We start from the raw sequence: 16,139 nt of genomic DNA, 5'->3' as shown, positions 1-16,139 counted from the left end.
ATCAAAACTATAATTTGAATTGTGCCTCCATCTTAAAATAAAACACCAAAACTTTTGAATAGATTCCTGGAGTCATGGCAGGTCTTCCATTTTGGATTAGATCCATCCTAGTCATCTTAAAAAATACACATTCTTCCTCGGGACTACAAGAGGCCTGTAATTTGTCCAGTTTAAGTTTTCATTTGATTTTTGGATTTGCTTTTCGATACCTAAAAACTCCCACAACTATAAATCCTGGCTTTCTGGATGGGCTCCGCCCCCCATGCCATTGACTTTAAATGTTTTCTTCGCCAGCATTTTACGTTTACCTTTACAAGGTGATTTCAAGACCAAACGAATGACGAAAAATTTTAAACTATCATTATTTGACATCACTCCCCGGCCCCCCGCCCCTCTCTCTTCCCCTCCCGCGGCCGGAATTCCCTTTTTGCTAATGACGATAGAAAGCGGTTTCACCGGCTGCGTTTCTCTTCCATTCCCGCTGCTGCACACGATGCAGCGCGCGTCTCCCGGCGACTGCGTTTCCGCGCGAGTTGGCTGCGTTCTTTCGGGGATGAAGTCATCCCTATACTTGGTGTGTGCATATCAGCTCGTTAAATCGGTACAGCACACTGGGATTCCTCGGGAAGAAAAGGAGCGAAGCGAACAATGATGACCATATTTTACATTTACACGCCACCCCCTCCCCCCACCCCGGAGGAATCGCGGGGAGCGGCGCGCGGCTGGGGCGGGCCGTGGGGCCGGCCGGGATGCCCATCGACTGGCAGGTCCCGTTCCTGAGATAGCAACAGGACGTGCTGAAGACAAGCCCCGCACGAGGGCACCCGGACGGGCAGATCCGGAGTACCCCGGCCCGGCGCCCAGTCACGCATCCCGGTTGCCGCCCCCGGCTTAGCAAGCCGGTGGCCGCAGGTCCCGCGCCGGGAGGTCCCGGCGCCCCAGTCTCCCCACTCTGGCGCGGGGGAGGCCCGGGAGCTCCCCCAGTCTCAGGGGAGCGGTAGGCGACCGGGGGGGGGGGGGGACGACGGCCAAGGACAACCCCGGGGGAGGAACCCTAGCCGGCTGCGGACGGGGGGTGAGCAGCCCCGATCCCAGGGTGCTGGGGAGGCGGGGTGGGAAAGCAACAAAGAGCCTTTGCTAACCCGTAGTCGCCGAGCCCGCTCCCGCCCCTCCCCGCTCTCCGCAGTCCCGCGGGGGGTCCGGCCGGCGGCAGGGGAACGCCCGGCCCCCCGCCTCCCCTCCCCCCTCACCGCCCCCTCGCCCCCGGGGGAAAGGGGGGAGGAGGGCGGCGCCTGCGTGTTCCTCCGCCGCGCGCCCCGCCTCCTCCCGGGCTTCTCGAGGCGATCCCGACTCTCCTCCCGCGGCTGCCGCAGCTGCCGGTTGCACACGGCCTCGGCGGCGGGCGCGGCGAGCGCGGGCCTGGGGAGCTGCGGCCGGGCGCGCGGCCCCGGCGGGCATCCCTCCGAGGGCGGCCGAGGAAGCTCCCGGGGGAGGAGGAGGAGGAGGAGGAGGAGGAGGAGGAGGTGGGGGGCTGTGGCGGCCGCGGGACCCGCTCGGCGCCTCGGCCTCTCCGCCCCCTCCCCAGCTTTTCTTTCGCCCTCTTCTCTCCCACTCCGGGCCGGCGCCTCGGCTTTGTGCGAGGAGATGGTGTAGCCCCGCGGCCGCCCGAAGGAGAAGCTGGACACTTGTCTTCCGGCGCCGAGCTGCGTTCCCGCCCCTGGAGGAGAGACCCCCCTCGGCTCGGCGCCTCCCGCGTCTCCCGGCTGCTGGGGAAGCCTCAGCGCGGCCGACACCATGAGGTGAGGGGCGCGCGGGGCGGGGGCCGGCGGGCCATTGTGCCACGGGAGCCGCGACCCCGCTCTCCCCGGACCCCGCCTTCCCTCTCCCGGCCCGGCGCGTCTCCCTGGTCTCTGGTCTCTTTCTCCCCCCTCCCCCTTTGTCCCTTCTCATTTCTCTTTCTTTCTTGTAATCCTCCCCAACCCTCTTATGGGGGGGGGTCCTCTTTTCGACGTTGGCCCGTTTTTCCTCAAATGCTCCTCTTTCGCCCAGGATTTCCCTTCCTAAATTTAATTTGCTCCTGGCTCCCTCCCCCCACCAGCCTTGCAAGCCAAACCTGGGAGATGGGGAGGGGTTCGAGAATCGAAGCGTGCATGTTGCTGGGAAACAGGTATTTTTCCGTCTGGATGTAAAAATTTCGTGCACTTTTATAACAAGACTCTCGTGTTTAATTAAAAAAGGGAGAAAAGTTTGAAAGATGTGAAATTTCTGTGGGGAATAAAGTGCTCTGGTAGCGATAGGTGAAAGCTCTGAAAGGTGAAATTTCACGATGGTGGGGGAAGGGAAAGAATTTATTAGGTTTATATTTGGGGGGACACAGTGAAAGACTGGGATAAGTAAGTTGTTTGGGGTGTGTAAACGGGGGCGGGAGAGGGATTTGTTTGGAAAACCGTTTTCTCTCCTTCCTCCGTAGCAGCCTGTGTTGCATTGCAGCAGCTGCTTTTTCCTTTTCCTCTGTAATCAATAAAACAGAAGCTAAATTATTTTTTCAGCCCCAAAGAATTGAAGGTACGGCCGTAAAATATTTTTTTTAATTGATACGGTGAAACATATGGTGTGATATTTTTCGTTTTTGTTTCTCCAATTGTGTAAGAGAATAAACCGTGATGTGGTGTGTCATTCATTGGAGATTTTTTTTCAGTCTTTCCTAAGCTTGTTTTGTGTCCCTAACCTTCTCTTTTCGGATTGGTGCAAGACTTCGTGAGAAATGGGACTTGGTAGACTGAAGGCTGATCCATTCTGCGTTATCATCCTTTCGGCCTTCCTTTTAGGTTAAACAGTTGTGGATAAAGTAAATTACTCCATTTCTGTCTTCTGGAAGAGATAGTCTTACAGTTCATTTGGATTTGAATCTCCTTTGTGTTAAAAGATTAATGGCTAACCGTTGCCAAGACCTTTATAATGTAATACAATGAGATTTGAATGATATAATCTACACATTCCTGCGTTTTGGCAAGAAAATGTCATGTCATTGGAATTCTTTCTCAATTTAAGTAGTTTTCATTTTAAACTTTTTTTCTGTCAAGGTTGAACACTACCACTTTGTTTATATATATATATTTTTTGTGGTATAAGCTATGTTGAGTTTTCACTTCAGCTTACTGTGAATTTGAATTATGTTTTTCTTTAATTCCAACTTATAGACCTTTATTTGAAGGCTTTAAAATTTGTTTTTAATGCTGTGTTTCTAAGTGACCCTTTTCCTTAGTGATTTCACATGCAAGTTATTTTCAGATATAATGGATCAGTTCAAAATGTAATTATGGCATACAAACCAAAAAACATAATCTTCATGAAATGTGGCTTGAAAAATGCGAGTCATGCATTTGAGCGTGGTTTTTTTTTTATCAAGTTACTGATGTCCTTGAAGACTCAGGAACTATAATAAAACATCCGTAATGTTAACATCTTGTAATACAACATATTGTTGATCTCTGCTTTAAAGATTTAATGCTTATAGGGGTCTTGCAGACAAGAATTTATCAAATTTTTCCAAACTTTGGGTAAAATTTTCTCAACATTGAGAAATGTAAAACAATGAAAGTGGGATATTTTAAAATAAAATGATCGTAAAGTTGTCATACTCAGAGGTTGTGAACCAAAAAAAAAAAAAGTTAAAAGTATTCAGTGAAGTTTGATCACTATCATGTATAGTTGTGAGTCTGTCAACAGTAAATTGTCTTCACTTAAAAGTTCCTTTTCTTATAAAAAGTAACTTGTAATTTTTAAGCTGTTTTCCTGCTCTATTCCTTATTAAATGTAGAGAGGGATGAATCACACTGATTCTTTCCAGTAGCATAAATATAGAACATGGTACATAGGTCAGAAAAGTTTGTTCAGGTAGTCTACAGTAATTCTTTGTAGACTAATTGTGAATAATTTAAGAGCAGAAAAGAGGATCAGCTTTTCACTTTGGAAGGCATTGGATTATTTGGTAGGTGGTTTGTACAACTCATGTATACACATTTCCTTAGATACCTGTAAAAGCAGGATGGTGTGGTATGAAAGTAAAAGGTTCTTGTGCTGGCTGCAAAAAGCTCTGGGATATTTTGGTGCTTAAGAAAGGGCTCTTCAGGTTATATTCATATTTGACTTAGTCCAAATGATGCTTTCAAGTATGGTAGGACATAAATGTTATGCTATTAAGTCGAGTCTTTCTTATTTATATTAAGGAGTAGTTCTGATGTTTTAAAGGCCATCCGGAAATAGGAGTGCATGAGTAGGAATTTCCATTTAAGTTGGTCAGAATTCTGAAGAGAGGATATGCTAAATATGTTGGCGGTTTAGGCATTTGTGATAAGATCTTTCAAGTGACTGTAATTTCAGGAATAGCACGCTCATTGTGGTATAATGTAATAATTCCTATACAGAAGGAAACAGAATAATACTTTACATTCGTGAAACAATCTTGACGGCATTCTGTACTTGTAAAAAGCTGTATATAGAATTACTTGTTAATGATTTGCTTACAGATAAGAATTTAAGAAATGAGAAAGTGTATTTCTAACATAAGACAGTGAAAGGGTTGAGACCCAAAAAACTGGTACTTTTGTTAGTGTAACATCCAACTCTTGGGTTCTGTTCTTATTGTTCATTTATGTAACGTTTCAAAAGTATAAGATTTATGATTGAGGTAGGTGTATATATGTAATATTAATATAGTGTATGCCTTTTAAATGATTACATTTTTACTTAGTTGGTTAGTTACTCAAGATCTTATTTTGATAGAAAGAGGAGCTTGTCTGATCTAAAATAGTTGCATGTAGCCTAGTGGCTAAGAAGAGCTCAGAAGATTTTGGATTGACATTCTTAGGTCCATATTAAATAGTCCAGGCTTCCACTCACTGTTCTTTGACTTTCTCATGGAAAAAGGTGTTGTGGAGTTGTGAGGATTCATCCAAGCCGCTTATTAGCTGGCTGACCTTGAGCTGATCACATTATTTCACTGTTCTGTTTTTTAAAATATGTAAAAATAGGGATAATTCTTTACTGGGTATTAAGGATCAAATGATAATGGGAAAGAGTGTGTATTGTGTACTTGTAAGCATTATACAATTATATTACTTCTTTTGTTTTAGGGCTTAGTTCTGTTTTAGACTAGTTATATAAATCTTTTGGGTAGTTAGCTTCACCTCATCCAGTCCAAGTGTGGCAAGAAGGTTTTTTTTTTTTTTAAATTAATTAATTAATTAATTTATTTATGGCTGCGTTGGGTCTGTTACCACGCGGGCTTTCTCTAGCTGCGGTGCGGTGCGTGTGCTTCTCATTGCAGTGGCTTCTCTTGCTGTGGAGCATGGGCTCTAGGCGCTCAAGCTCAGTAGTTGTGGCCCGCCAGCTCTAGAATGCAGGCTCAGTAGTCGAGGTGCACAGGCTTAGTTGCTTCGCGGTATGTGGGATCTTCCCGGACCAGGGCTTGAACCTGTGTCCCCTGCGTTGGCAGGCGGATTCTTAACCACTGCGCCACCAAGGAAGTCCCACAAGCAGGTTATGTTTTGCTTATCTACTCCCAGTTGGTAGTGGCTGCCATGTTGATAAGGACATAGCTGCATTTCTGGGTTTGGTGAGAAAGTGCCATGATTAGTAATGTTTAATTGGGATGAGGGTCCCAGAGAGTGGCAATAGAGTGTTTCCTGGAATGCTCATTATTTAACCATCTGTGATCTAATCCACCCTTCTTATTTTATAGGTGAGGAAACCGATCTTTAAGTTTCCTTCCTGTGTGTATATTTAGTCTTTGAAGTAGTTATTGTGATTTTGTTACCTTCATTTAAATGTAATACACATTTTAGAGTGTGGCACAGTCAAAGCTCAGAAGATCCAGGGTTTATATGCTGACTTGTTAATGGAGAAAACAGATAAAATGGAGATAATTCTATTATTTCAGGGATTGCTGTGTCAGATGTCAAGTGAGATACCCATGAAAGGATACAAATAGTAGTCTCTATGCCCACGATCTTCCTTTATGCTTGTAGCTTTTGGATGTGTGACTTTCTCACAGACGTTAATTTTAGGGGCAGGAGCCAGATTTGCATTTTTTGGAATGTTAGTGCATTGTATTTAGGCATTGTTTTGCCTTGTAGGTATTAAGTGAACACATCTTGAATAAGAATGTGGATTAATGAAGAAAATTTACCGGTTTTTACAGTAGTCAAGGTTTTGGATACCTTTTTAGCCCAGTTGGAATAAGCAGAATAACTGGCAGGCCCATTTGGCTGGTATAGAAGAAATTACATACTGGACTGACAGTTTTGGTTACTTATCCTACACACAGCTTAAATCTGGGGTGACTGTATAACTTGTAAAACACCCAGTCTTTATCATAAGCATAAGAAGGATTTGGAAAAATGTGATTTCAATTTTTATGCAGTTGTTGGGGAGGAAAAGGATACTTAAACTCTTCCTGTGCCCCTCTCCCCCTTCTTTGAAACTGACAGATGGAACTGAGTGGAAGTAAAAGTTAAAAGGGAGAATCTGAGCTGAGGCTGTACCTCAGTGAATGATTCCCCTAATAAGGGCTTATGAAGTTTTCTGGAAGAGAAATCAGGAAGGGATTCCTTGACAAGGGATTCCTCTGACAGGGGATTCCTTGTCAGACCTTCTGGGAAGTAGTCCTTAATTTATTTACCTCCCAGCTCTCCCTTTGTGTTACTATGTACTTTGCATATTTTTTGGCCATTGCATTTATTACATTGTTTTATAATGATCTGGATCTATCTGTCCCTCTTCATTGTAAGCTCCTTGAGGGTAGGACAGCGTTTTTATATTAACGGTACCAGCAAAATATTAGGCAAATAGTGGGTGCTCATGTAAATGCTTAACTTTGGGGTGTCCTTTTCCAGAATCTATGTACTAACAATAACCACCACCATTTTTGGAGCACCTGTAGTATTCTAGAAGGTGTACTGGTTATTATAGGATGTAAAATAGTATTTGGCATATAGTAAATGTTAATAAAGTTATTTAATTGAAACAAACTAACAAAAACAAGCATCCTGACCACAGGAATAGTGTTCAGAAACAAATAGAGTATGTTTCTCACTCAAACACAAAGCTCAGAAGTAGCCAAAAAGAGTCAAACTCAGGTTTGTCTAACTCCAAAGCCCTTTTGGAGGATACCGGGTTTCCTTGACTTTCTCATTAAATTCTCCATTAACAGAATGGCCATCATTCTGTTTTTTAGTCTCTTTGATCATGGGACTTGCAGATATTTTTGAGCAACAAGCTTATGCATGTCTATTGGTTTAGCTTATTTCTACTCTACTTAATGACTGCTTTGTTTTGATTCTTCCTAGTGCTTAAAATACCAATAATTGGATAGTTTGTGATATTTATGAAGGAAGATGTATTAGCTTAGGGTGCCGTAACAAAATCCCACAGAAATTTATTTTCTCAAAGTTCTGGAGGCTGGAAATCTTGAGATCAGGGTGCCATTATGACCAGGTTCTGGTAAGGCTCTCTTTACTGGCTTGCAGACTGCCATCTCCTTGGGCACCTTCTACTATGTCCTCACATGGCAGAGAGCGAGAGAGCGAGAGAGCGAGAGAGCGAGAGCGAGAGCTCTTCTTATAAGGTCACTGATCCTATTGGATTTGGGCCCCACCCTTATGAACTCATTTAACCTTAATTACCTTCTAAAAGCCCTGTCTCCGAATATTGTCACACTGGGGATTAGGGCTTCAAAATATGGATTTTTGGGGGGAAATAATTCAGCCCACAGTAGCAGATACCCAGATTTTTTTTGTCAGTGGATATAACTTAGATGGAAGAAACTAATCTGTATAATGCTTAGATGATTTATAGATTGATTTTATTAAGTAACTCTACATGGAGAAATCATTTACTAACAGGGAATGATTTACACAAGAGACCTCTTATATTTTCCAGAAATTTCTGTACGCTGGAAGCTTCTGTTTTATAATGATTCTAATAAATTTAGTTAACATGTACTTTTCCAAAGAATCCTTTTGGTGTAAAGCAGTCAGTGTGCATATATTTCAGTGCAGAGGTTGCATGGAAGAGGGTAAAGAGGACAGGCTTTGAAGTCAACCTGAGTTCAGATTCTATTTTGACGTTTATGAACTAAGTGATTTTTGAGTAGGTTATAAACAGTTTTTGAGATATGAATTCCTTCTGTAGAATGGAGATGCTTTTTGCATTACAGAGTTGTTAGGAAAATTAAGTCAGAAATTATATAAAACCCTGGCATAGCATTTGGCATGTAAAATGGGCTTGAGAAGAGTAAATCCCCTACTTCTATGAAAGTCTGACATCTCTTAAGTTTATGTTAAGAATGTGAAAAACGATGTTAAACGGTGCAGCTGCTTTAGAATCAGTGTGGTAGTTCCTCAAAATGCTAAGCATAGAGTTACTAGATGACCCAGCAATTCCACTCGTCGGTATACATCCAAGAGAAATAAAAACATATATTCGTGCAAACTGTACACAAATGTTCATGGCAGCATTACTCATAATAGTCAAAAGGAACATGGATGGAAACGTGCTAAGTGAACGAAGTCAGACATAAAAAGCCACTTATTTTATGATTCCATTGATACGATATGTCCATAATGGGCATATCTATAGAGACAGGAAGTAGATTAATAGTTGCTACGGTCTTGGGATAGTGAAGGAGGAGTGGGAAGTGAGTGTGTGCAAAAGGGTTCCCTGACCCCATTCTACTCTGTGTGTGTGAGTGTCAGGGGCGGGGGGAGGTTGGGGGGCTTCCCAAAACCAACAGGCAATTCCCAGATGCCATTAGGGTGTCTGAGAATTCATCTCAGCTCTGACACTGTCTGCCTGGAGATAGAATGAGATTCCAAGGGTAAAGGGCTCAGTCCCACAAGACCCACCCTCCACTTTAGAGGTGAGTTGCAAGTACAGGTTGTCACCTGTACTTATGACCGACTGGCTGTGAATCAGAGGGTCCCCACAGCTCCCTCCTCAGGTGTGGTTAATTGGCTAGAACAGCTCACAGAACTCAGGAAAACTTGTTTACTCACTAGATTACTGATTTATTATGAAAAGATTATATTAAAGAGTAGGAGCCAGATGAAGAGCTGCTACACAGGGTGAGTTCCTGAACAGGGAGCTTCTGTCCTTGTGGAGCTTGGGGCCGGCACAGTGGCATGTGGAAATGTTCTGGTTTCCCAGTGTGGAAGCTTTCAAAAAAGAGAGCCTAAAAGGCTGTTCTTTTGTTTTTTGTGGAGGCTTCTTTACATAGTCGTGATTGACTGAATCATGGGCCGGTGGTGATTGATTCAACTTCCAGCCCCTCTCCTCATTCCTGGGGACGGGGTGGGGCAGGGGCTGGGACTGAAAGTTCCAACTCTCTAATCACTGGGTTGGTTCTCCTGGCACTATTTCCCATCCTTAGGTGCTTCTGAAAGTTACCTCACTCACATAACCAAAAGACACCGTTATCATTCTCTGCACGTAGGAAATTCCAAGGGTTTTGGGAGCTGTGAACCTGGAACTGTGGAGGAAGACCAAATATATATATATATGAATAACCAAACATATATCTTACAAATCACAGTGTGTATGGGGTTTCTTTCTGGGGTGATGGGAAATGTTCTAGAATTAAACAATGATGATAGTTGCACAACCTTGTAAATACATTAAAAATCACTGAATTTTATACTTTAAAATGGTGAATTTTATGGTATGTGAATTATGTCTCAACCTCCACTCCCCATCCTTGGATTATTATTTTCACTTATGCACTAGAGTAAATAATACCGGAAGATGGTCTTGTTTGCTTTACATTGTTTCTGACATTTTTGTTACTTTGGACTAATATTTTAAATTGACATCTTCATGTTTTCTAAAGAAGAGATATTGAAGGTAGAACCATTGGGCTTTTCTCTTTAGGGAACCAGGCAGGTAGGAGTGCTGAAGTGGAAACATTAATTAGTGGTGCCTTTGAGAGGCCTGAACAAATTTTGGAGTCACCCTTGTGCTCAGGTAGCAGCCATTCTCTGGTAGCCCTGTAATAAGCAAGGATGACTAAGGTCACTGATTATATCAGTGAAGCAAATCCACCAGAATCTTCAGAAAACTGTTCAAACCAGTTTTTTTTTTTTTTTTTTTTGCGGGGGGGGTTCTGTTTACAATAATCTCAAATACCAAAGAAAGTTTTTGTCTTTGGGAAATGAAGCAACCTTGATGACATTTTTTTTGCCCTTCTAGAACATCTGGTTTTGGCAACCAGTACATCTGATGATAATGAAGTCAGAATGACTAACTGCTTCAGAGGTCCTCAATCTCCTATCCTTTTTGGTATCTGTTATTATATGTGTCAACTTGGTAGGGAAGAAGATTCATAAAGAACCTCAGAACATAAAGTGCAATAAAATGAATAGCTCTTTAGGTCAAATCTCAAGGGAGTCCAAATTGCTTGTCTAACAGTACAGTGAAGGGATCTTTCTGTGCAGGTTTTGTAATGAAAAAATTGGTTATATTTGAGTGTCTGCTTTGCTCTGAGATGTCCCTTCCTCTCCTCTCCCAAATTCTTATCTCACATTCGATTAGTATCGCAAGCAAATTGTTCATTTTTTAACAATTTAAGATTTACGAATCATTAAGTGTTCATTTCAGTTATTTTGATCTTTTAAGTCTCTAATCTTTTATTTGCAGTATTTTAAGAAAATGAACCAATTTACTATTATCCAAATAAATGTCTGGTCAGTGTTTTTTTTTTTTTATAAAATTACTTTTTTTCTTTCACTATAAAGCAGTACAGGTTTTGCATAGATTTTAGAAGGTATGGAAAGTATAAAGATTTTAATAACTTAAGTCCAAAGCATCAAGAATTTTGATATTTTGATGTATAGCTTTCTAGACTTTCTGTAATGCCCATAGGCAGCCATAAATGTGCTTGTGTGTATGAGTATGTTTTAAATAAAAGTGAGATCATACTATTTAGAAGTGAAATTATGTTATGTATTTTGTAACTGGCCCCTTTCCACATCTTGTCACTAAATAGAAATCTAAATAATTTTAAGTGACTGCACAGTGTTCTCACTATGCTTGGAGTGACCTTAATCTCTTAGGGATAGACTTAGATTTTTTTTCGTTATTTTTGTTATTATAAAAAACACTGCCATGAACATCTTTGGGTATATATCTTTGTACACTGTGTATCATATTTTATATCTGCACAGATACTTATATTTTAGCATACATTCCTGGAATTAAAATTGAGGAGTAGTATTTATTTTTCCCCTTTCTTTTACTTTTTTCTGTCAGCAGGTCCCATCACGTCGCCCTCCCTTTGCTTCTCTCCATCTCACTGACACTGCTCAAGTCCAGGCCACTGTTAACGCTCACTGGAACAATTAGTGTCTCCTCACTTGCGTTCTTATCCCCCATTCTCTATACATCAGTTAAAATGATCTTAAAGTGGAAATGCGATATTGTTCTTCGCTTGCTAAAGCCTTCAATGCCATCTTAGTGCTCTTAGGATAAAACCCAAATTAATAATAAAAGCAAAATTATTAGTAGGTCCTGTCTGATCTGACTATATTCTAGTTCCCAGCATAGGCCTCTGAGTATGCAATAAGTATTTGAGTGAATAATAAATGAAATTACCAGAGCAGAGGGAATTTTATCAGTTTTTGACACACATTACCAAATTAACAACATGGATGAGAGTGCCAGTTTCACCACATTGTGACCAACTCAAGCCATTATCAGCCTTTTTAATCTTTGCCAATCTGATAGGCAAAAGGTGTTATCTCATTGTTTTAATTTGTGTTTCTTTGATACTAGAGTTGGACATTTCTTCATGTGTTTACTGGACATCTCTGTTTTTGTGTGAATTGTCTCTATCCTTTGCCTATTTTCCCAATGGGATGTTCAGTTGTTCCTGTAATGATTTATACCATCTTTAATAAGTAGCCCTTTATGGTGTAGATATATTGATATTATACCAGTTATCTAATGTGGTATTACAAACCGCCTCAAAACCTAGTAAAACGTGTGAGTTGGCTGGGCAGTTCTGCTGGTCTCACCTGGATTCACTCATCTTTTCATTTCCTGACTGGGTTCATGTGGTGTGTCTGTTTGTCTCTCACTTAGTAATAGCAGCCTTCCATTAGATCATGCCCCAGAGTGCAAGCTTTTATCAAACTTCTGCCTGCATCCTGTTCCCTTAGTCTTCTTGGCCAAAGCCAGTTACATGGACAAGCTCAGAGTCAGGGTGGGAGGAGACGACACAAGGGTGAATCAAGAGGTGTGACTGTTGGATGCTGTGATGTAAAATCAACCAGATGTATCTTATAAAGAAATTTATTACTTGTCTTTTAATTTTGTTTTGGTAGAGAAGCATTAAAGTTTCATGTCTGTTAGATCTGTTAGTTTTACCTTTATAGTTTCTGCCTTTGGTGGCATGCCTTTCCCAACTTAAAATTATATTAGTATTTACCTACATTTTTTTCTATTACTTTTTGGTTTATGGTTTCATTTATGTTTAAATTTAAGCCATCTGAAATTTGTTTTGGTGTAAGATGGGAGGTTAGTATTTGACAAAATATCAAATATTTAGTCCTTTGTCAGCATCATTTGTTGAATAATCTGTCTTTTCCCATTGATTTGAAATGCCACACTCATTGTATACTGAATTCCCATAAATACTTGGTTCCGTTTTTGGACTCATTAGTTATTTGTCTAATTCTGTGTTACTACCTCACTGTCTTAATTACTTTGAGTCTGTAGTATATTTTAATTTCTAGGAAGGAAAGTTACTGTTCATTTTCTTGTTTTTCAAAACTTTATTTGCTATTCTACTTAATACATTCTTTTAGATTAGTTTTGGAATCATTTCATCAATTACAACGAAAATGAAATAAAAAAGAAAAATTTCACCCCGAAACCTGTTGGAGTTTTGATTAGAATTGTGTAAAATTAATGGATTAATAGGGGTAGGGGAGAGAATTGACCCCTTTATAATACTGAGTTTTTCATTCTTTTTTCTCCTCCATATATTCAGATTTTTTATTTCATCTTTAGTAAAGTGCATCAACACTTTAGTTTCTAGTTTAGTAGGTTTGATATGGTACCTTTAAAAAGTTCTTACATATTTAGAAATTCAACTTACAGCTTATTTTTACTCTAAGTATATCTGTTCTCATTTTTGTCTTAATTTTATTTAAAATGTATACTTGTATTTAAACATAAAGCCTGTGATTTAAAAAAAGTTTTTCGTTCTCCAGTAACTCAATTCCAATGTTGGCATTTATATTCCTCAGTTTTCTTAGATTTTGAAATGTAATAGCTAATGGTTACTGAGTACTTACTGCCTGAAATATCAATACTTCCCATATTAACCATTTAATATTCCTCTTATAACTTATAAGGTAGGAACAGTTGTTTTTCCCCTTTTATAGATGAGAAAACTGAGTCGCAGAGGGTTGAGTAACTTGCCCAGGGTCACTCACTGGTAAACAGCAAACTGGGATTCCATCCCAGGCAGTCTGATTCCAGAGCCCATGCTTTTAACCAGTATGCTCGGGTCTCTCATTCAAACATGAACTGAGGTCTGTGTTTGAATTTTCTAAGTGTTGATGTGTGAGTGAATAATTTACTTTTTCTTTGTGATTTCATCATATTAGGGTTCTTTATTTTCTGAAAATAATTGGTACAAGAACAAGGCCATGTAGAATGAATTGACCTAGAATAGGAGTAACATTTCAGAGATAGCAGGGGTGGGGAGAAAAGACTTTACTTGGGCTTAATCTTGAAAAATGAAACAAAATTATGGAAACATTCATGTTATAGTTGCTACGATGTGTTAAATTCTTAAAATGGAAGAAGAATGAATCAAGTGTTGGTTGCTTGTTTTGCATAATTTTTCTTTAAAAATTGCGAGATCTCATGAAACTATATACTTCGTGTAATGATGGACTTTTCTAGTATGATCCTAAAGAAATCCATTTTTGCCAAAATATTCAAAGCCTTCATTATCAAAGCCCACTTATATTTTCATATTATTTTCTTTTGCCCTCCTATTATCTCATCTTCATTAGCTTTCTCCAATTATCTGCTCATGGTATCTGTTCAAATGCCTTCAGGGGCAAGTAGCAGACTTAAAGTACTTAAACGTTAAGAACATTTACTGTCTCATATAATTGGAAGTCCCGAGAAAGAGTGGGCTCCAGGCCCACTACACTCAGTGGCTCATGGATGTCTCTGAGAATCCAGGTACATTTTGCCATCTTGAGTATCCATTTCATCTTCACACAGGTAGCAGGCAGGCCATGGGATTTCTAGGCTTCACATTCAGAACTAGCAATTCTTACAGGAAGGAGGCCATCTCTTCTTTTGTTGCTTTTTTCCCCTCTTCAGGTATAATTTACATACACCTAGATGTATTTATCATAAGTATATCTATAGGTTGATGGATATTTACTACATATACACCTGTGTAGCTACCAACCAGGTCAGGATACAGAACATATCGAGTCCTTTTCATCCCATTAAGTGCCCTTACGTTCCTTCCCAGTCAGTGTCCCTCTCCAATTTTCATTTCTGCCAGTGGCTTTGCCAATAGTTGGAAACAGTTTCCATCATTTTTAGTGACTTTGTAAAGCCCTGCATCTTTTGGAAGGTTTGCACTTCTGCTTTGTACATGATACTCATCGTGTTGCTTTGTCATTGAAATACCTGCCATCTTTGAGAGACTGACAGGGCAAAGGTGAAGTGGACTGACAGAGGCTCCTGTTACCGTAGGAGGGATGTTTGACAGGGATGAATTTTATAAGTTGTTAGTTCATTAGTTTTTCTGGTGTGTGTGTGTTAGGATGACTTTGCTTCCCTGGGCGACCTGGCAAGTTGTGGGAGTCTGGCAATGAATCATATTAAGACCCCTGAACCTGTTCTGGCCTATGTTACATTTTTACATATGTGTTGCTGGATTTTCTAGTTTATTGCATTGGTGTATTACCCCATCCAGTCTGTGATCTATGCAGCAGTCAGGTCTTTCTGAAATTCAGATTTTATCAGCTCAGTCTTATCTCTCAAACACTTCAGTGGCTTCCCATTGCTCTTAGAATTAATACCAAACTCTTCATTATCATGGCCTACGTCCCACATGGTTCCTCTTGCTCTGTGATTCCAAAGTTAGTAAAATGGCCCAGTAAGATGAATCCTCAAAAACCAGTTACAGGGAATTCCCTGGCAGTCCAGTGGTTGGGACTCTGCACTTTCACTGCTGTGGGCCTGGGTTTGATCCCTGGTCGGGAAACTAGGATCCAGCAGGCAGCGCAGCGCGGCCAAAAAAAAAAAAGGAAAAGAGTTAAAAAACCCAGTTATAAAAAAGTCAAGATGTGCATGGACATACCCATTCCCTTATGCTTACAGTTTAGTGAGGGAGGAGGCATTAATCAGTTTGGTACATGGTATTGTGAGGGTAGAGACTTTCATATATTTTTGTTTGATTCCTTTTTAAATAATGTCATGTGCAAATAATATTTTAAAATTTTGTCTAGTATGTATGCCTTTTAATTACAGCAGGTTGCCAGTGTTATTTTATATTGCTTTAGTATTTTGTTATACCCATTTATTATTTTTTTCAAAGCATCTACTTTAAGGGAAATTCCTCCATCATCTTTTTATATTCCTCTGGATATGGAAGTTTTTCAAGGTGGTTTCATTTTGGGAGGAGATAGGTCTAATAGAATCGTCATTGGCTTCAAAGCTTTTCTGCTCTTTACTGACTGTGAGACCTTGGCTGTGCCCAACCTCAATTTCTGTTTCTGCCAAACGGAATTAATAATCCATTGCCTTGTTTTGTGGTTTGCCATAATCTATTTAGAGGATTTATGGATTTAGTGTATTCTAGCTATTGTTTTCTTTGTGTTGCACCATAACTTTTTTAAAAAAATGAAGTTCCAGCTCCTGAATGTTCTTTTGCCTTTTTCTTTAACTTTTAGTGTGAAAGACTTATTTTAGGCACTCTAAAAGCAAGGAGCTACTTAAATTCTTAAAGAACCTATATTTTAAAATGTTTTAAACTTTGTTAAAATGAATCTTTAAAAAGCAGACCCCCGGGCTTCCCTGGTGGCGCAGTGGTTGAGAGTCTGCCT

The 16,139-nt window shown here is 40.4% G+C and overlaps 1 protein-coding gene across 2 annotated transcripts in view; it reads left to right on the top strand.

The window, feature by feature from the left end:
- Positions 1–1,551: 1,551 nt before the first annotated feature.
- ENAH (ENAH actin regulator) overlaps positions 1,552–16,139 on the top strand; it is a 153,529-nt gene continuing 138,941 nt past the window's right edge. For both annotated transcript variants that reach the window (XM_029230154.1, XM_029230155.1), the window contains exon 1: positions 1,552–1,799. In XM_029230154.1, coding sequence (XP_029085987.1) covers positions 1,795–1,799 — 5 coding nt within the window. In that variant the 5' untranslated portion in view covers positions 1,552–1,794. The remainder of the gene's footprint in view (positions 1,800–16,139) is intronic.

The sequence above is a fragment of the Monodon monoceros genome, unplaced genomic scaffold (assembly GCF_005190385.1).
Source record: "Monodon monoceros isolate NGI ecotype Baffin Bay Population unplaced genomic scaffold, NGI_Narwhal_1 Super_Scaffold_18, whole genome shotgun sequence".
Classification (NCBI taxonomy): Eukaryota; Metazoa; Chordata; class Mammalia; order Artiodactyla; family Monodontidae; genus Monodon; species Monodon monoceros.
Note: the sequence above shows the minus strand (reverse complement) of the source record. Positions and strands in the feature narration are given on the sequence as shown.